Genomic DNA, 20,358 nt, shown 5'->3' on the forward strand with positions numbered 1-20,358 from the left:
TATCCAAATCTAAATTTGTCTAACTGCCGACCACAGTTTGTGTGTGCAGAGTTTCTTCCCTTAATGGTGTGTGGTCATTCATTTGTTTAAAAAGATGATAAAAGAGTTATATTTATCAAAAGGTGGACTCTAGTCTTAATAGTAATAGTCTGAGTTACATTTGACGGCCACCATAGCCATTGTTTAGATATTTTCCTATTTCTGCTCTGCAACATGTACGGCAATGTTTCTCCCCATTCTGCAAATCAAATAAGAAGCCTTCTTACATTTGAGACACAGCTGATTTTCTCCAGAGCTTAGATGAAAGTAATAGTGAAATCAGATTGTATTGATTTTTGGAATTTATTTGTCCTCCTTCAGAAATGATTCACACCTTTGCACGTTGAATCCATTTCCATTGATATGTTATACGGGAGCAAAATGAAAGAAAAGAACCACGGTAACTTGTTAGTTATGTTTCAGACGCATTTCATTCTTACTCCCCTATAAAATATCATCAATATTAGGTTTGGCATATACAAGGCTAGAATTAATCCTATTTCACCAGGAAATAAGGGATTAAATTGTCTGCCTTCTGCTTTCACTCTTCCATTGGAAACTGATACAGATATTTATCAACACAACGAATCACATCAGGCAAAGTATATATTAGAAGTATATATTAAAAGTAGACCTCATATTCCCTGTAGGACGATTTGTATATATGCAGCTAAAACGCTTAAGAGGACAATCATAATTCATGCAGTTTAAAGAATATGGTAAGTGTAAAATGTACATGAAAAGGGACTTTTGAGAATAAGAGGATATGGTTAAGATCCTAAACATTCCACAATTTTGCTCATGGAGCAGGTATGATCACTGGGGCAGATATATCCTAAACAGAAGGGTCAATATCGTTCCATTCTTCTCAATAAAGAGGGCTCAGGTAAAGGTAAGTGTGCTCTAAAAATACAGATCCAGCTCTGTCTATTAGAGAACCCCCAGGCATAAAACACACAGGGAGCCGTCCCTCTGAAACAGGATCTAGAAGCCTGGGAGACCATGGATGCCTGGGGGCTTGAACTGCTGACTGGTAGGCTATCGTAACCAACTATTCATAGGACTTGCAGATCCACAGACTAGCAGGAAAACCTTAGCCATCCAAATAATCTTTGAAATAATATAGTCAGAGCATATGTTGGTATGATTCTCAACAAAATAAATACAATTCAATTTGATCCTAGTGAAGCATTGCTATGGAAACAGAATATTTGAAATAAACAAGACAATCCTGTGTTTAAACAAGTTATTCCGTAGTTCAGTCCATAAAGCCAATGTAGTACTTACCTCCTCAATAATCTCCTCCTCATACTCCTCATACTCCTCATATTCCTCTATTTCCTCAACGGCCGCCATTTTTGGACGGTTATAGAGGACCTATATAAAACACAGATGATAATATAAAGACATGTTTTATTTACGAAATTCCAGAAATTTTGAGAATTATTTAGAGGCAATTATAATTCCAATTATTACTGCGGATGCTCGAGCGCTCAATTCTTGACCTTAAAAAAAAGTTTTTTTAAAAGCGTATTAACAGTGTATGGACTTGAACTATACATTAAATGCAACCACTGTTAAAACCATGCTACATTTGTTCTATTTTTAAGGGTAAACATGCAACAGTCAATGCATTTGAAAAAGACAATTATTTAGCACAAAGCACTCAAAAAAATTTGAATGCCATACCAGAAAAAGACTCCTGTAGCAACGTTACAACGTTACAAACGCCTCAACTGCTATCCACTAGGGTCCCAAATCGTTATCCCAAGTTCAAGTGTATCAACCCTAGGCAAAATAACAACAAAAACAATCCTTAGATTATCTTCTAAACTAACAAGACTTCAGGGTAAGGGTCAATAAGGAAGAAGTATCATGAAGCGCCTCAGTAGAAGGCCTCTGGCTATGAAGGCTTGTCAGACGGCCCCTCCCGTTTCCCCCGTGACTATATGCCACTCAAAAAACGATGCCTTCTGGCTGATGGCGGGCGACAGCTGCCCACAGAGCTCCAGCTATTCGCCATGTAAACCAGTGCCGCATCCTGATTGGTTGGCTTTGTTTAGCTAACTGCAATGCAATGCCTTCTGAGGCTGCAGGTTAAATATAGGATGACATACTAACTACTCTTTTTAACTTTCCTTTCGACTCCGCAACTTTACCTGTCACAGTACAGCTGGTTTTAACGTACAATTAGTCATTAAGGAATAAGAGGAAGTCGTAGAAGTGACTTCAGGAAGATGGGCAAAGCGGCAACGCTGGTGCCGAGGTTAAGAATTATGGACGGAGTCTGAAGTAGGCGTAAAACGAGGTGTTAGGAAACATCCGTTGGTAGGATAGATGGCACGGTCTGAACTTGGTGAAGGCTTGTTTTTCTAGGTCAGTCTGCATACTCCATCAACGACGGAAGAAAAAGACCCCCAATCTACCGATTCCTTCATTCATCTTCCTTTAAGCATCCAAACGTCAGCAAAAGATGGAGAAGAAGGTAGTCCAGATTGATCAAAAGGCCATGCAGACTGAAGAAAACATAGGAGTTTGTGTCTTTCTCCACCTTTTAGTTTTTTGGTGTTTTGCTTACCGGTTACTTCAGAGTTAAATGATCTCCAAATCCGCAAAAAGCCTCCCCAACTTCCCTCCAGAGAAATGCAGGGCGACAGCACACAGCTGCGACTCCGACCTGGGTTATCATGTGGCCCGCTCAGCCAATCAGAGGCTGTGGTTCTCAGGTTTCAAAACCTAAATATACCTTAGGCATACCCCCTCAGAAAGGAGCACCTGTCGAAGCGAGTGCATCAGTGGTGAAACCATATGGAAGCCAATGGGGCAGGAATAAAGGCCCGCACGACATGGGAGGTACAGTGGGCGGTGGGGGGTCATTGGTAGGTTCAGGCAACCAGAAGTAAACCCCCAAACGTCCAGACAGTTCAACCCCAGTGAGGGGGGGGGGGGGGGGGGGGCGGGGTGTCTTGGCGGTCATGTCATAATAATAACAAAGCCACGTTGTTCAACCAAACCATGGCTGAGTGGGGATATGGCCGTGGGAAAAAATGTATCCCACAAGGCAGAAACCGGAAGATGAGCAGATCCCTAGGAGACCTGTGTGTGGGTCATCTCCTTAACATAAAACTCACTTAAGTGAAAAGACTCTGTGACTAAGTGCACAACAAGAACAGCCTAGAAATGTGCACCGTATAGCTGACCTTACACCATAAATAAGTATGACCCATAATGAAACTAAAGTTGGTCGGGCTAACCAAAGAAATCCAGCCAAGGTGACTCTATCTTGATATCATATGGAAGATGGAAGAAATTCATGATCGAATGAGTGACCATGGCTCTATCAAGATATTTGAGGCGATTGTAAACTGATTTGAGGTATGTTCTGTCAGTACAGACTCTACCAATGATCTCGTCCATTCACTCAAATTAGTCAGTGCTCTATTGCTTCCTCAGCTTCCGAAATGTTTAGCAGCAGGTTTACATTTAACTACCATGGGGACCATGTAGTTATCTGACAACTTTAAATCTTACCAAAAGAGTGTCTGAACCCTATCAAAGCACAATGACAGCTGCCATTTTCATGACCCCAATCGGATCCTAGCAGATATAAAGAGTTCTAACCGCTATAAAAATACATCAAGAACTATTCCAGGGCAGAATTCCTGTACAGTTTAAATACAGTGGCCATCTTTATAATTAGTCACTGAATCCTGGGAGGATCGAGCGCAAGGACTAGCAATTGTAGGTGAATGATGTCTCGATGGAATTTGCAATGCCATGAAGATTTTTTCTTCTTAGCTTGATGTTCCTTTTATTGGTACGTCGTGCCTGACCGTCCTCAGTCGTTCATGCCAGGAGATGGGAGCTAGAAGCCTCTTAATGACAGCCACAGCTGAACCCTTGAGAATGCAGCCACTGTAGCCTCCCATTTTGTGATGTACCTCATCACCACTGCTAGTGGAGTGCTAATTAGCAAAGTCACACATTTGAAAAACCGACGGACATGAAATACATGGCAGATTTAAACTAAAGGTATTTAATATCTACATGTTCAGGTTTATTTTAATTGCCACACAACTTTAATGACTTGTCGGGTGAACAGCCACCGAATGGGAAGAAAATGAAGGGGGGTGATGTTGTTTGGTGATGCCTAGTCACTGGAACAACTCTCAGATCCATCAGGCGACAGCCCAATTCAACAGCTGCAAGACCGCCACAACAGATCCATTGCCAACGAGCAAGTCAGTGACCTTGCCTCCCAAACTCCTCCGAAAACAATTGAGGTAAGTGAACTAAATCGAGATGATTAGTGCATCATCGTGTGCTTCAGTGAGCTGATGACGGAGTCAAAATATCAACCAACCATGTCAGGGATCAGCCGATGAATGTTCTCTGACCTTTCTGCGTTATGAGCCACTGAGATCTTTGCTTTATTGTGAAGGTAGTGAAGCAAAAATCAGACGATACAGAATATGGTTTATCGGTTAACCACCCTTCTTGGTTCCTGGATGTTTAATACGTCTGATGATTTTGCAGGTTTGGATTTCATTCACACAAATGAGAATGCACAGGTTTTTTTTATGAAGGTATTATTGTAGCAAAAGTCTTTAGCCCCTGTAACTGCAGATTTTGTATGCACTAAAGTCACAAATGTGTAACAGTAAATTTGAAGTCGTAAATATTTATTTTGCATGTTTCCTCTAAAGTCACAAATGTGTAACAGTACATTTGAAGTCGTAAATATTTGCGGTGCAATTGACACTTGCTACAATCATTGCAGCGCAGTTTTTCGCAAAACACATTCGCACACCCGTGTTTCATAATCTGAGAACATGCCCAAAATGTGTGCATTCGTAAACCCAATTGTGAACAAATGCGCTCATTAAAATGCTCATTGAACATACGATCTATATAATTTCATTTGTGAGGAAATATTTCACAGATGTGCAACTTCTGATGCATTAGTTCACAATTGGGTTTACGAATGCACAACCTTTGTGCACGTTCTCAGATTATGAAACACGGGTGTGTGATGTGTTTTGCACCAACTGTGCTGCAATAATTGTAGCAAAAGTGTGAAGTGCATGACTCTTTGAAGTTGTGATGCATGCACAAGATAGGATTTGTGCACCTGTTAACAGACTTGTGAACTCGTAGACCCTATTATGTTTACTATGGTAGATAAAATATTTGACTTTAGAGTAGGCTACACATGCAAAATAAATATTTAGGACTTCAAATTTACTGTTACACATTTGTGACTTTAGTTTACGCATGCTTAAGACTTATGCTACAATACCTTCATATTTTTTGACCCAAGAGCCTGAAGGTTACAAAAACAAATGCATCTCTTTCTGATTGGCTGAATTCGCTTCATCGTTCTGATTCACAGTGCAGTTACACGGGTAGAGGCCATTAGTTATTAATTCCTCATCAGGGCAATACTTTATGTTAGCTGTGAGGTTCCAGAGTACAGTGGTTAATCAATTTCTTTGTCATATGTAACCTTATTAAAATAAATGTTGGGGACAATCATTAAAGAAAATATTACATAAAACAAATTTATACGAACACAAATTCATACAAATACGAGCAACTTTGGGCTTATAGATTTTTTTAAAGTGTGAATTATCCATGGTCAAAGGAGACAGGTTCACTTTGTCAATCATGCTTTTGATAAAACAAAACAAAACTTTAAACCTAGATTCTATCCTTGTCCCCACCAGTTTCTGCTCCTCACATGCTCGCCTCCTAGTAGTTGTGTCCTCTCTCCATTACCTCTTTTGAACTTTAACCCTCTTCTCTTTGCTCCACAAAAACGAGTCTTGCACAAAAAGCAAAAACCGACACTGCCGTACCACCATGGAATAAAAAGAACATCAACAAAAAGGACAACATCAATAAATGATATTTTGATTCAACCCAAAACGGATAAAAACACTTTATTTCACTGTTGGTAGTATTTTTCCATTATGGGCTGAGACCAGGGCATACAGTGCTGTAATTTCACCCACACTCACGGCACATCTCTATCATAGTCAGCCGTTGTCACGGGAGGATTCCAATGCAGGCACAAGGTCAATGTAAATACTGCACAGAAGGAACAGGGATGTGTAGGATGTATTACTGCTGTAAAAACCAACACAGCCAGTCAGGCAATACTGCAAGGCCACACAGGGCTGGAATTACACAAAGCTAAAGAAAAGGGTCCAGGTAAAGTATCCGGCAAGACGGGTGTCTTTTCATCTGTGTTTCAATGTGAGGAAGAAAAATAATGTTATTTAAATACACGTCAGTCCTTTCTTCCCTCTCTCCAACCAGAGTCCTCCGGCAAGACCGTGTCAGGCGTCTTTTGTTCAGAGTGGTAAGAGTCTGTAAGAATTTGCTTTCTCTTCTTTTAAAATAAATAAACGTGGAAAGAAAACGAGGTCCCGGCTGGCTGGGGTGGTCGAGTCGGCGTCACAGAGAGGAGGTGTCCCGGTCCGTCCATCGACCTCATCCCCGACCCTGTGTCCAATTAGTGGAGGAGCTAAAAGAGAGCCAGGTTGCTCTGCTGGGTCGAGGGCCAGAGTTCATCATCTCACACCCAGCCGTGACATCATCCACTCAAGGCCCTGGCATAACCTGCAGGCAAGGGAGAGAGGAATGGAGTGAGGAACGAAGACGCAAATAGAGAGATGTGGGGGTGGGGGGGTGACATGGGATGGACAGAGGGACAGGAAAAACATGTGACACCCTTGTTACTTTTTACAAGACGTTCTGGTTTTGAGGGACACTTGTGTGGTGGGTGCTGTACCCACCCTTCACCAGTGAGGGCGCAGCAGGCCTGGATGTGCCACTGGTGGTCTTTGACAGAGGTCAGCTGGAGGCTCTGGGAGATCTCAGCCCCAGACATGCAACCTTTCACATCCTGCTTGTTGGCGAAGATGAGCAGCCCGGCCTTCTTCAGGTCCTGGCGTGGAGATAGGAGGGGGGGGGGGAAGTCACAAGCATCAATAAAGTAACTAGCACCAACAAAGAGGCTGAAACAGGACTATATACACTAGGGCTGGGATAAACGATTATTTTTTAAACGATTAATCTAGCGATTGTTATTTCGATGCATCGTTTAATCTAACGATTCATTTTTACAGTCCGATTCTATTTCGATTAGATTATCTCCCCATTAATTGACTAATAGCAATTTATACATGTTGATTTACATATCTGAATGAAAAAAACATGAATTCCTTAGCATTGCAATACATGTTTATTGCCTTTAAATTCCAAAATAAAAGTGCGAAGTAATGCATTCTTAGAATGCTCCCGGGTGGCGCCTCTTAAGGTGCTGGTGCATTGCCGTGGTGCTAGAATGGAAAGCCATCTCCATTTTGCGAAGACGACATATCACGGAATCGTTTCCTTTTACATTAAAGAATTTCCATACTTTAGAAGAACGATTGCGTGGCGCCTTGTACTTATGAAAGTCTGAGGAGCCACTCGCGTTGCTCCGGCTCCGCCATCTTTGTTTTGGGTTTTTCGAATCGACGCGCATTTTACGCGTCAACGTAATTTATGCGTCGACGTCATCGATTACGTTGACGCGTTGTCCCAGCCTTAATATACACATCTGGATGGAAGGGCTTTACTGCAGGAATGGACCTTCAGGGTATTGGACTTCATTTTGATGTCATTCTTACTGGTTTAACGCCAACTTACTTCATGTGCTAGCATTCTGTAAAGCTCTTCTTTGGTCACTGAGATCCTCTCTCGGTCGGTGCTGTCCACAACCACAATCACAAACTGACACACAAAGGGGAAAAAAACTATTGAATGGCAAAAATACAAATGTTAATGAGATCAGAAGATATTTGCATACAACAATAAAAACGTGTTAGGGTATGCAAATGACACTATACCCAACCAAGAAAACACCAACATTGCACTTGCATGCGACTACAGAACCAGCTCTACTGACTACATGGTTCAGGAGTACAGGTTCAGATTGTAAACAAATACACTTTTACACGTTTACTAGCGGACGGTTATCCTACGTACGCATGCCTCCCAGCTGACGATCCTACCTCTGTGTTTGTGTAGTACGTGTTCCAGGACGACCTCAGCGACTCCTGCCCTCCGATATCCCACATCAGAAAGTGGGTGTTGTTGACCACAATCTCCTCCACGTTGCTTCCTATTGTAGGAGAGGTGTGCACCACCTCATTCATAGAACTGCAGAGTAACAAAGGAAGTTGTGTCAGATTATTACGTAACATCACAGACGGGACCTTTTCAGATCCCAAACATCAACAATGATGAATGCATGCGTTTCTGCTCATGTGAACTTTGCATTAAGGCAAGCCATATGAAGAGATGAACGACTACTTACAATTGGTAAAGAATGGTGGTTTTCCCGGCGTTATCCAGGCCCACGATGATAACCTTGTGCTCTGAAAGAAAGAAATACAGAGACGGTCAGAAAACAGAATTGGAGCGCACATTCCGCAGTGGCAGATGCTGAGTCCATCTTGCAAGAGCAACGGATGTGTGACACACCCAACATCAGCCTTTGTTTCAAAAGATTCTTGAGACGTGGAATGCAGCCCAAACAACGGGCATCTTTATGCTTCACACACAAAGCCACCCTTTCCCCCCGCTGACTTTGCCTTTACTGTAGTGAGGCACTATTGAAAGAGCACTGGCTCACAGTGTGCTCACAGCCTTTCACATAAGGATGATAGCACGGTGGCTCGCTCAGGCTAAACTATACTGAATAGTCGACCACACGCTTGATGGTTTCACGGACTGATTTTTGTTCTTCCCACACAGGTTTCCTCTGTGCGCTCAATGTTTTTAAAGGGTGAAAAGTGAGGGGAGCAGTCTGTTGATGTGGTACTTTACAATAGTGGCTATTGGTGGTGGATACTTCTGTCATAGCTTGTTTTTGTGGGGAATCTGGCAGTATCATTAGTAATCATTTAGATTATTTGGATTAGGAATAGGCTGCTGAAAAACCTCCGGCAGCAAGCAAACAATGGTGAGTCATTGTACATCTAAGTGTGGCTGCTTTTGTAGGAAGAAGATTATTTTCAATACTAAGTAGTTAATGCAAAACCAACAGTAGCAGTGCTAGATTCTCTTTTCCGATCAGGTCCCAAACTTATGAATCCATTCTTGAGGTTGAGTGTGAAAATATACAAAATAAAATGATATTATAAAAAATAAGGCTTAATTAAAAAGGTAACATGATATTTAATAATCAGTTATTCTATTTAGTTGACATCATAAATAGAAACAGGTTACTCATCTTTTTTTTACCGCCATAATCTTCTCCTATATGTACCGAAACTGTACACAGTGAACATTGGTCTACAGATAAGCATTGCACACACAGCTCACATATAATAGGTTGCACAAGATAAAGAAAACCTGCAGACACAGCAAGCACAGCTGATGTGGCGGCCTCTGTTGTAACCTGGGCCCTGTCTTAAGCAGCTGGATTTCCAGGTTAAGTTTCCCTTTCAGATCGCAAGATTAGGCCACCTGCAGTTCCGCTACCATGGCGACTCATGCTGTAAGCCTAACCTGGACCAAACTTGGTAGATAGCTTTGAGATAACTCCGCCCAAGGCTACAGTGGCTACTCCTTTCTAACTTCCAATTGGCTTAGATAATGTCAACAAACAACTCAAATAAGCATATTTCAGAAATTCAAGCAATGATTTGACCTAAAAAATCGGACTTAACGTCTTAAACAAAGTAATAGGCATTCTTATATACACACACACACGCGTGATAAAATTGTTAACCCATGCAATTAGGCTGTTGGCTTCAACTAGTCTTGCAGAGCCAGCCTTTCGCTGGTGATGTAGGCTAGTGCAAATAAACGGACTAGTCTTCAACCAATAAAAGCATAGCAATGACAGCTTAGGACCTTTCAAATGTTTACATTTTCCAGATTCAACCTAACCAAGATGTAGTTAATCTTATCCTGGACATTTAAATCAGCTGTTCTGAAACCAAAAATTCAGACTAGATAAGACTTGCCAAAATTAGAGTTCTGGTTTTGGCTTAAACATATCCTAACCTGTGACTGTGACAGGGGCCTGCTACTTGAACTAGGGCCACAGATATTCTAAATAAGCAGCATTACGCTCACATCAAGACAAACAATATCAGTGTGTCCTGTCGTAATTAGCTTGGGGACTGGGGCTCCATGTAACTATGCCACTGAGACTGCAGGTTCAAAAAATGAGAAGTAAAACCAAATTCCTTGTGCATCCAAACAGCATTGGTTGAAGATAGACTCTGGGAAGGAAGTGAAAGCAGCTGCAGCCTGAACCAGGCTCAGCACTTTATCTAAGGTGATCTGCCATGCCGTGCAGCTTTTGTCTTGCACACAGAAGCTATACAGGCCGCCCCTTGCAGAGAGCCTATCTGTAACCTTAGGCTTAAAGCATACCAACAAAAAGGTGTTTGGAATTATGTCTACTACCATTGGGTCGAATTCCACGTAGACTTTCTAAAGTGATGAGCTGTAGGATAAGACATTGGCTGAGATACAAAAAATGTACCCGAGTCTAATCGTTCACCGATAATCGAATTGTTAATCGATATGCCCCATATTTTACATGAAGGTTCCATCTGTTTTGAACGCTTGAGAAAAACCGCAAAACTTGTAACAAGCTATAATAAGCAGCAGTAAAAGCTTTGTCATGTAAAAAAGAAAAGGGACTGCCATAAACTGACGTACATGCACATTTAAAAATGTATATATACCACTCCATCACGGATTGGCACCCCACTTAGCGGACGCAATATCTGGTTCAAGGAACAGACAAACTGTTGCACCCAGAAGTCAAGCACAGTACATCCACGGCCGCAAAACCATAGGCTATAAAAAAACAGTATGTAAAAAAAATCTCAAAACATCCTGTACTGTAACAATCTAATGCCACAGATTGCTCTTCTGCTGACTACGCCAGCTACAACAACACATTTCCATCATAGTCAGGGAAAAACTCTTTAGGCACACCAAATAGAATACACATTACAGAAGCAGTGAAATCCCTGCTTTGGATAAGATTCGCAGTACCCTGATGTTCATCAAACTGTCAGTACATAGAGACTAGGTCTACGCTGCAGGGTGACATCCATTCACAGGGGACAACTTCTGATTGTTCCAAATTAATGAACCCATCCCTCAACCACGACTGCAACCCTTGTCATTTAAGCCTGATTCAACAATTGTCCAACATTCTAATTTGACACCGAGGCCTCAAGTCCTTGGCTATTACTAACAACTGGTAGGATGTTGTCAATGATAAAATACTTTTTCACACCTGGAGCAATAGTGGAATGTAAAACAACATTAAAAACTGCGGAACAATGTGCTTCCATATTCATGTTTTGGTCAATTGTGTCACACCCTGTTAGGGAGACTGAAACGACGTTAAGAAATGTAAATACAGACAATAGCTTATCATTGATAAACCAATCAAATAAATGAATAAAGAAACCGTACATATTGACATACTACTTAGAGTGGTGAAAACCTGATGAACCACTAGGGAAAGAGTAAGTAGTGTGTAAACTGCTGATGTGGCGGCTGACTAGAATATGATCAAAAGTGCCCCCTTCATCCTCTTTTCGCAGAAAGACGCTTGGAAACAGACAGCCCAGATAAGAAAGGTCTCCGTGACAGGACCCACTTGGTAGCTTGGCACCGGAGGATTCATGTTACAACTGGGTTCACACTGGCCTATCTGTTTACTGTTGGTGGCTGGATCAGTAACATGAGATCCATTTCAGTTCGCTGGACCTCCATAGCTCTCAGTAGGAGGGTAAAAGGGTTAACAATACCACGATTATCAGCCATTGTTCATGGAGTAAAGAACTACTTTGAGTCGTTCCAGAAAAGTTCCCAGGTCTTGTGAGATGGACCAGAATTGGCGCAGAATAGCGTAGAGCAATATTTGAAATGTAACGTTCGTACAAAAGGACGTAGTTTGTACAAAAAAACAACAAAAAACGGACGGTTGATCTGTAAGACATTCAAAGTATTGAAATGACATCTCATTTAGAAAGCGAATGTTCTGACTTAACGATTGCCAAGCGCAATTCGGACCAGGTGACAGCCCGACGGCAGAGCGGCCCTGTCCACGGACCACGATCACAAGACGATGGCCTCCTAGTATACGTGTACCCAGCACACTCTTACCTTGGTGATTAAAAAGCCTCCACAATTTGGTAAACAGTATCCCCATGGCTGGTGTTTGGAGTCACGATACCAGCTTGTAAGAATTGACAGTAGCTAGTTGTTGATGCTATCCGATGCGATCTTCGTAAGCTAGCCAGGAAGCTAGCTCACTCACAATCTACACCGTTGTTAGACGCAGTGGAGAAGGCACTTTTCTTCTCGGTAAATTCGCCATGGTCATTCAAAAAAAAAAAGATACACCTCCCAAGAGAGGTTGATTTAAAACGTCAATGCTTTTAAGAGAGCTGTACTGAAATGATGTTGCAACTGCCTTTGATGACACACTACCTCGACCCTATCAGCTGGCATTTGGGCTGGTTTGCGCAGCTGTCAGACCTGCGCATGCGTGGTTTAGGATGGGCGGTGTCTTGATCTGTACTCAATGAATATTATACATTAAACACTACGATACATAACAATTAAATAATCCATAGCTACAAATAAGTACTCGTTACACTATAAGATTTGTGTATAATGTAGTATCATCTTTATTACTCTAGGTAATAGGTTAAGTATAGGCCTATATAATCGAATGCTGCTTTACTCTAGAGTGTGTGTGTGTGTGTGAGTGTGTGAGTGAGTGAGTGAGTGAGTGAGTGAGTGAGTGAGTGAGTGAGTGAGTGAGTGAGTGAGTGAGTGAGTGAGTGAGAGAGAGAGAGAGAGAGAGAGAGAGAGAGAGAGAGAGAGAGAGAGAGAGAGAGAGAGAGAGAGAGAGAGAGAGATTTGATTTGATTGTTCACCTGCTTTGGCAATGCAAATGTCTATTTCCATGCCAGTAAAGCTTTTTTTAATTGAATTGAATTGAAATTGAGAGAGAGAGAGAGAGAGAGAGAGAGAGAGAGAGAGAGAGAGAGAGAGAGAGAGAGAGAGAGAGAGAGAGAGAGAGAGAGAGAGAGAGAGAGAGAGAGTGTGTTGCGATTCTAAAAATGATAAAAAGAGTGATTAAATTGCAGGTGATTAAATTGCAGATCAGGGCAGTTTATTCCATTACAACTGTAAAATGACAACACGAAAAAAAATGCTTCTTATCATCGCAACAGTCCCTCACAGGCAGTATTCAAATATTTACGAATCATTTTCTGCTTGAAACAACAACAGTAGCTACGTTATGCAGGAGAAATCTGAACTTCAGTCTCAAAATCGGTTGAGTCGTTTTTCAATCACTGGCACAAGAGAGACCCATTCTTTTTAAAAAAAAAGGAGACCTCCAACAATTATAAGATGACAAGATATAAGATATTTCATTCAAGGCTAACACTATTTAATCAGTTGAGAACATTTACATTAAATCACCTGATTCAAAATGCAGGGGACTGATTGGATTTCCATGGTTGCAGCCATTCAAATTCAAAAGACAAAGGGGGTGGTGGGGGGGTGAGATGCAGTGTTCACACAGGCCTTCGTACTTTATCACGGCTATTCATGTAGTATTATCCGTCTCTGTTTACACATACAAAAAAGAAACATGATTTAAAAATGATCATTTGTAAAGATATGAAAGAGGCAAAAATGTTACATAGCTACCTAAAGAATATACAAACAAAGGGACCTAATCATAAAGTATGATACTGAAGAATTAATTTTTGTGAGCAGCCATTGGAAGACAAATCTATGTTTAGGAGATTGATGCGTTGAACGTGATTGAATGTGTTTCATATAGCAAATCTTGATACTAAACACATCCAGCATGGAAGGAACTTGTAGTTGTATCCGGTGCTTGTATGTTGACTCTAATCTAAATACAGATACCAGTCACATGCTAAAACACAAGGCCACATCACAGATAGCCGTACTATCCAATGCATGGCCTATGCAGAGACACATGGTGGCTCCACCCTTCTAGAAGATACCCGGGCCCTACATTGACCACTTTGGTCACAATCCAGTAGGGACTAATGTAAAAAAAACAACAACACCAAAACCAGACCGTATTTTCAGAACTAAATGTCAAACTATTTCCACTTAAGGCCATGAAGCTTTAGCATTTCAAGTAATGCCATGGCAGCATCCATATCCCCCCTAGGTAAGATTTAGTATGCATGCTACATCGTCTTCATTCATTATCCACGTGTTTTGAATCTGATTTACTTTTCTGTCATGGAGGATGAGATCCTCCATTTTGCATTTTGTGGCAGTTCTATCCTGACCTGGCTAATGGTTCAAAATGGCACTGAGTGATCCATCTGAGAAAGCATAGCTCTAAAGGCAGCTAGACCCCGCCCGCAGACCCCTCCCCCAAACCCCAGCCCTGACAGCCAGGCCGAACATCTGCAAAACGAAAATCATATCACTTTGAAGTAAGACTTGTGAAACAGTTTGCCTTCTAGTTTTTTCTTTCATAAAGGCTTTCACGGGATCGAATACACCCACATCCAAGAAAACAGCAAACCAAAGAAGGAGCTTAATCATTGACAATGCATTGCACTCTGCTTTCTACCAGAAACGTGCAAATCGGTTTTACTTTTTTTCTTTGTGGTGATAATCACCACTGGATGCTTGATGCTGCTCTGACACTGGCCAGCACCTGTGACCCAGTCTCAGACACTGGACGGTACCTGTCACCCGGTCTCAGGCACTGGACAGTACCTGCGACCGTCCCACCTGCATGCTACAGGAACAGCTCAGAATACAGCAATTAAGGTCTGCAAGGGCTAACTAGGTCAGACACAAACTAGCTAGTGTATGTTAGTTTTGGTGACAATACACTTCATGTTGACGTATTCAAAAGTGGTCCCGAGGAAACCTGCCAACATACCCTGCGCGCCTTCAGTGCTTTCAGGCTCATAACACTCCCTTTGTTGACATACAGTCAAGAAAGGAATCTGTGACCTGAAAATCGATTGGTTTTCCAATGCGCCCCTTCCTCCAGTTGGGAGGAAGTGTGGCCAACGGAAAGCCATAAACTACTCTGCACGAAAATAAAGACAAAGATCATGGCAGTCCTTCTAAAACCAGAACCAGTCGGGGGGGGGGGGGGGGGGGGGGGCAGGGTCAAGTCGGGACAGCCGGCTCAGAGCCTGTGCCTCGAGTCCTGGTTGAAGTCTCCTTGGGAGCCGCGGTTTCTGTGGGGCTTGTACGAGTCCTGGTAAGGGTCCTGGAAGTCCTCCTCCACCAGGGGGCAGTGCTCGCGGCTGTGCTGCGACCCCGAGGAGAGGCGGTTGCGGTTCTTCCGCATGCGTTCGTTGTGGTAGTTCTCGTCCGCCGGCATCAGGCTGCGGCGCTCCACCGGGGAGGTGTCGCCCGCCGCGTGGTTGCTGTTGCGGTTCCTCTGCCCCTGTACCGGGGGGGGGGGGGAGAGAGAGGGAGGAGAGAGAGAGAGAGAGAGAGAGAGAGAGAGAGGGAGAGAGAGAGAGGGGAGAAGAGAGAGGGAGGAGAGAGAGAGAGAGAGAGAGGGGGAGCGAGAGAGAGAGGGAGCGAGAGAGAAAGAGAGAGAGCGAGAGAGAAAGAGAGAGAGAGAGAGAGAGAGAGAGAGAGAGAGAGAGAGAGAGAGAGAGAGAGAGGGGGGGGAGAGAGAGAGGGAGCGAGAGAGAAAGAGAGAGAGAGAGAGAGAGAGAGAGAGAGAGAGAGAGAGAGAGAGAGAGAGAGAGAGAGAGAGAGAGAGAGAGAGGGGGGGAGAGGGAGAGAGGTACAAAGTTCGAACATTTTAATTGTTCAATTTGTGTATCCTTACAAAAAAATCTTAAACAGATGTGTAAGATGACTGAGCGGGTTCTTTAATTGAATTGAACATCATGGGATTCCCTCACTATGAATATCAGTAATAAACCAACGTAAAAGGAATCAATCTTTTCTTTTGGGTAAAAAATGTAATGAAACGCAACTCCAACTCAAAACAGCAAACAAATCCTCGACACTCGTTTCACTTTCTCTACGCTCGTCTGTGTTCCTCCTCTGATCCAGTCACCAGAGACTCTGACCCAGATGACTAAGCGATGACTAAGAGGACTCTGTATGACAACGTCGCAAAGGAATGGCTTCCTCCTACACCAAAACTGCCACGAGGAGAGGTCACATCAGGTAGCTCACCTGCACGGCCGCGGGGTAGGGCGAGAGGGCGGTGGAGCCCAGGTTGCGGCCGAGCAGGGGGTTGAGCGGTGTGCTCAGGGAGGTGTGCGTGGCGCGCCAGTAGGCCTCCAGGTATTCCGCCAGGTGCTCACACGCGTCCTCCAGCTGGTTCTCGTCCAGAATGATGTCAAACATCTCCTGTGGAAGCGGTCCACAGGGTTTGTTGAGTGTTTTTATTATGGTCGGGTTTAGTGTTTAGGGACGGAGAGGCGGGTGTAGGACGTCAATGGCCGTGTTTCGGAAACCTTTTTTTACTTTATTGTATCCTTATCTTATCTTGTTTTGAGGAGATTGCAAGAAGACGAAGGTGTGGCCACAGGGTCAAATCGTGATTACTATCAAAATTCACTACTTTACCAAAAATGTGAAGCCTAATAATATTTTTACATTCAAAATAAATACAAAAAGGAAAAGTATTTGATATTATTTGATATGACGTGCTCCTCACAAACATTGACCCACCGCCCAATTGACCTGGGAGGGAGAAGAACAGAGAGGTAGAGAGAAAGAGGAAGTACAAATAGCAGGAGCAGAAATAGCATACATACCGGAGGGCACTGAGCTAGCTTGTCCGCGGCCACCAGCTGCACATTCAGATGTTTGCTTTGGGATTTCCCCCTGGATTTGATGAGCCGCTGGAGAACCTGTTATGTTGCACACATATGAGGAAGGATACCATTTAAAGAAAACAAGCATGTTTCCAATCAAGTGGTGCATTCCACAGACATGACACAGATTGTAAACATTTTGAATTGTTCCTTCAAGTGTTTTTTTTTTTATTCAGGAAGTAAACTGCAATCTCTTGACAATGCTCTAGTCTATTCTAATTGACTGACAAGGCACTGGCCCTGTATCAGACTCTAAGCCTGATTCTTTCGGCCAGAAGAGGGCAGTGTTTCGACCAGCATTGCCAGGGCTGCTCTGTATGTTACGTACCTTGGGTGAGGAGACTTTAACATGGACGATGATGGGTGCTAGCGATGTCTTGAGGAGCTGCGTGGGGTGGTTGATGGTGTCAGCGTCCAACACCACAAGCTGTAGAGACCGGGCCAGCTCAAATATCCGCTCAATTTCACTCTGGACCTCCGCTGCAAAAGAACAGTATTGCAGTGTTTTAGTTTTTTATATATATTCGTACAATATTTGAAGTAATGTCTCAAAAGGCACTACCCACGACTTTCAACACTTTCCCTTTTCTGTAGTCCAATGGCAACCTTGTTTAAATAGACTATATTAATGTAAAACCGTTGTTGCACAAAACTAGAGCTAAATTGCTAAATTGCGACACGTTTTTTCTAGATGAGATGTGATCATAGAGGTACAAACATAGGGGGAAGGAGCCAATGGCCTGAGCTTGGACCTTTTCTTACCTAGGTTGGAGCGAGTGTTGGATCTTTCTATGATGGCCCTCTTACTGGGGTTATTCAACACAGACCTCTTGGCCAGGGATATGTCAGCCGTTACCCTGGTGATGGATATCCTGTCCCCCCCAGAAACAAACAAACTCATTCAGGAAATGAGAAGCGTGTAACAGGACAAACATCTTCAACTTAAGCGACGTATCTTCAACTCAGGCAACGTGACGTCAACGGTCTGCTTGTATGATGATGAATACAAAATAAATGAAGAGCTAATCCACCCTAATGATCCCGACCATTGAGGGAAGATCGCTCAGCTGTGGGTAACTCACCTCCCATCAAACCTGTGCTTCAAGAAGTCAAACAGCGCCTTCTGCATCATATCCGTCACCTGAGGTAACACGTGGCGGAGGAATGAAGACAAGAGAACACAGAGGAGAACGACGACAGAGACAGAGACAGAGACAGAGACAGAGACAGAGACAGAGACAGAGACAGAGACAGAGACAGAGACAGAGAGAGAGAGAGAGAGAAAATAAAATTACACAAGGCAGTAAGAACATGTACAGCTGTAGTACAAGGGCAGAGACCTACTAAAAGCCTCCTACTCCCTGGGTGCGGTCTCACGGACCACGGCTAGGTAGGCTAAATAAACAAGGGGAGAGACTTCATCGGGGATGCCTCGTATTCACCCTGCTGTCACGATCCATGCAGGCACTGGCTTTACGACTTACACAGAATCACTGAGCCCACTCACACACACACACACACCCTACTGCCTTTCACTGAATGATACCTCCTGGCGACACTAAACAATGGGAATGCCACCTACAATGAGGAGCTTTGTAAAGACCACTGCCAAGGTGATGAACGGCCAGTACCTTACATACAGGTGCAGGCCTTGTATACAGGCTTTGGTCATGTTTCAAGCACAGCGATAGCTGTGCATTATTAGGTAGGTTGTTTAGTTCAAAGCACATTCTTCTTTTTTTCCTCTCTACATTTGTATGATTGTGTGATGATTATACTATAACGATATTAATTATAATGGTGTAATTAATTAGGAGGACGAGTGTGTGTCAATTCAAGAGTTTACTCCATGAAGCGATGACAATAACAACAGGTTGATAATGACATCTCGTCTAACGACCTACATTAAAATGATTCAAATGAAGAACCATCTCCATTACTGTCTATCGCGATCATTTCAAAATCGTTATAATTGACGGAGTACCATCCATCCATCCATCCTGCTATTCCCGCCAACCTCATAGCGCAGTATACATTTATTTTCTGTTTCTAATTTCAAACCATGTTCCACTTTTTTTTTTTCTTGTCTTTTTTTCCTTTTTTTCCCCCTCCTACTGACGTAGTTTACCCAGAAGGTTGTTGCCACGGCAACACCAGAGCGGGCGATGAGGACTGTGATTCCATGACGACTGACTACCCCCAGCCCCCCCCCCCCCCCCCCTCTCCCCCCCCCCCCCCCCCCCCCACACACCCCCACACCCCTCCTTTCTCTGGCCTCTTTTCTAGCGTCTCGTGTCCCTCCGCCGGTAATTGATTATTGACAAGTGTTACATTGGGAAGGCCTCACTTCAGCGGGGACTCGTCGTCTTAAAAGGCGCCCGATCGTGACGGCGGTGACGCCGATGGCCCTGCGGTCGACGCGAGCACCGGCACGAGCCCGGGTGGCGCGATGGCCGTCCGTCGCCGCAAAGACTTGGGTGGGTGGATGCAGCAGGCGTACAACGCCACACAGTGTGTCGGTGGGGATGGTGGCGGTCACGTGACTAGAAGTGGGTGAGGGGGATGTGGGGGTTCATAGGTTCCTACCTCATAGCCTTTCAGAGAGGGACCCACCAGGACCACTGGCCTCATGGATGGCACCACATCGTAGGGGGGAACGTGCTCAGTCTTGATTGGGACACATGCACCATGCGCAAGACCACACACACACACACACACACACACACACACACACACACACACACACACACACACACACACACACACACACACACACACACACACACACACACACACACACACACACACACACACACACACAAGACAATGTGGACATAATGGTGAATTGGATTGAGTGGGATGAGTCAGTGGCAGTAGTAGTAGTAGTAGGATTCGATTAGTTATATTAGTAGTAGCATTGTAATTCCCATGGGACAGAATACATTACTATAGAAAAAACGTAATTACTAAAATTTATGAAACACATCCAATTAGTTTATAGACATTATTAAAGACATAATATATATTTATATTGTCAAACTCATCTATTTATTTTGACTGTAAAAGCGTCAGGATGTTTTGTTCCTCATCCCATTTTATACTAAATTAAATCGATCATATTATTATAGTAAAAACTAATAGCATTAGAGACATACATACCACTTTCTGCTTCTGCTTCCCTGCAAGGAAGAGAAAAGAGGTGCTGTCAAACCCATGAAGCATGACACCATCACACCCCACGCTAGCAGCAGCCCGCCAATGCAATTGATAACAGATAACAAAGCAAACGATCCCAACTCACGCCGTGTGATGCATGAGCTGGTTTCTCCCTGACCTACATAGACTGCGAGTGTCGTGTGTGAGACAAACCTGTGGTGTTGGGGTTTGGTTTAAACGTGCCTGAGACCAT

General features: G+C 43.4%; 3 protein-coding genes across 36 annotated transcripts in view; all 3 read right to left on the reverse strand.

Moving 5' to 3' along the window:
- The window catches only part of neb (nebulin), a 62,814-nt gene extending 60,094 nt beyond the window's left edge, over window positions 1-2,720 (reverse strand). For 29 of the 31 annotated variants that reach the window (XM_030342963.1, XM_030342992.1, XM_030342989.1 and 26 more), the window contains exons 1-2: window positions 2,618-2,720; window positions 1,327-1,416 (exon numbers count right to left, since the gene is read on the reverse strand). In XM_030342963.1, coding sequence (XP_030198823.1) covers window positions 1,327-1,395 — 69 coding nt within the window. In that variant the 5' untranslated portion in view covers window positions 1,396-1,416; window positions 2,618-2,720. Of the gene's footprint in view, window positions 1-1,326; window positions 1,417-1,728; window positions 1,828-2,617 lie in introns of all 31 variants that reach the window. The other 2 variants (XM_030342961.1, XM_030342965.1) reach the window with 2 other exon arrangements.
- Window positions 2,721-5,454: 2,734 nt separating this feature from the next.
- On the reverse strand, window positions 5,455-12,604 carry arl5a (ADP-ribosylation factor-like 5A). The gene is made up of 6 exons (XM_030343010.1): window positions 12,238-12,604; window positions 8,408-8,468; window positions 8,103-8,250; window positions 7,738-7,821; window positions 6,840-6,991; window positions 5,455-6,663 (listed from the first exon to the last, which is right to left on the reverse strand). The coding sequence occupies exons 1-6, from the start codon at window positions 12,281-12,283 to the stop codon at window positions 6,615-6,617; spliced, it is 540 nt and encodes a 179-aa protein (XP_030198870.1). The 5' UTR covers window positions 12,284-12,604; the 3' UTR covers window positions 5,455-6,614.
- A 622-nt stretch (window positions 12,605-13,226) lies between these two features.
- cacnb4a (calcium channel, voltage-dependent, beta 4a subunit) overlaps window positions 13,227-20,358 on the reverse strand; it is a 30,063-nt gene continuing 22,931 nt past the window's right edge. For 2 of the 4 annotated variants that reach the window (XM_030343000.1, XM_030343002.1), the window contains 9 exons: window positions 20,319-20,358; window positions 20,109-20,128; window positions 19,536-19,616; window positions 18,032-18,090; window positions 17,712-17,821; window positions 17,278-17,429; window positions 16,890-16,985; window positions 16,303-16,479; window positions 15,287-15,550 (listed from right to left, as the gene is read on the reverse strand). The exon at window positions 20,319-20,358 is cut by the window's right edge. In XM_030343000.1, coding sequence (XP_030198860.1) covers window positions 15,287-15,550; window positions 16,303-16,479; window positions 16,890-16,985; window positions 17,278-17,429; window positions 17,712-17,821; window positions 18,032-18,090; window positions 19,536-19,616; window positions 20,109-20,128; window positions 20,319-20,358 — 999 coding nt within the window. Of the gene's footprint in view, window positions 15,551-16,302; window positions 16,480-16,889; window positions 16,986-17,277; window positions 17,430-17,711; window positions 17,822-18,031; window positions 18,091-19,535; window positions 19,617-20,108; window positions 20,129-20,318 lie in introns of all 4 variants that reach the window. The other 2 variants (XM_030342999.1, XM_030343001.1) reach the window with 2 other exon arrangements.

Source organism: Gadus morhua, chromosome 20 (genome assembly GCF_902167405.1).
Source record: "Gadus morhua chromosome 20, gadMor3.0, whole genome shotgun sequence".
In the NCBI taxonomy this organism is placed as follows: Eukaryota; Metazoa; Chordata; class Actinopteri; order Gadiformes; family Gadidae; genus Gadus; species Gadus morhua.

Bases quoted from the DNA above. Each gene is read 5' to 3' on its own strand.
- arl5a (XM_030343010.1), bottom strand. From the start codon at position 12,283: ATGGGGATACTGTTTACCAAATTGTGGAGGCTTTTTAATCACCAAG. The intron at 7,822-8,102 runs GTAGGATCGTCA...TTTGTGTGTCAG, and splicing joins CGTACTACACAAACACAGAG to TTTGTGATTGTGGTTGTGGA. The intron at 6,664-6,839 runs GTGGGTACAGCA...CCTTGCCTGCAG, and splicing joins TGCGCCCTCACTGGTGAAGG to GTTATGCCAGGGCCTTGAGT.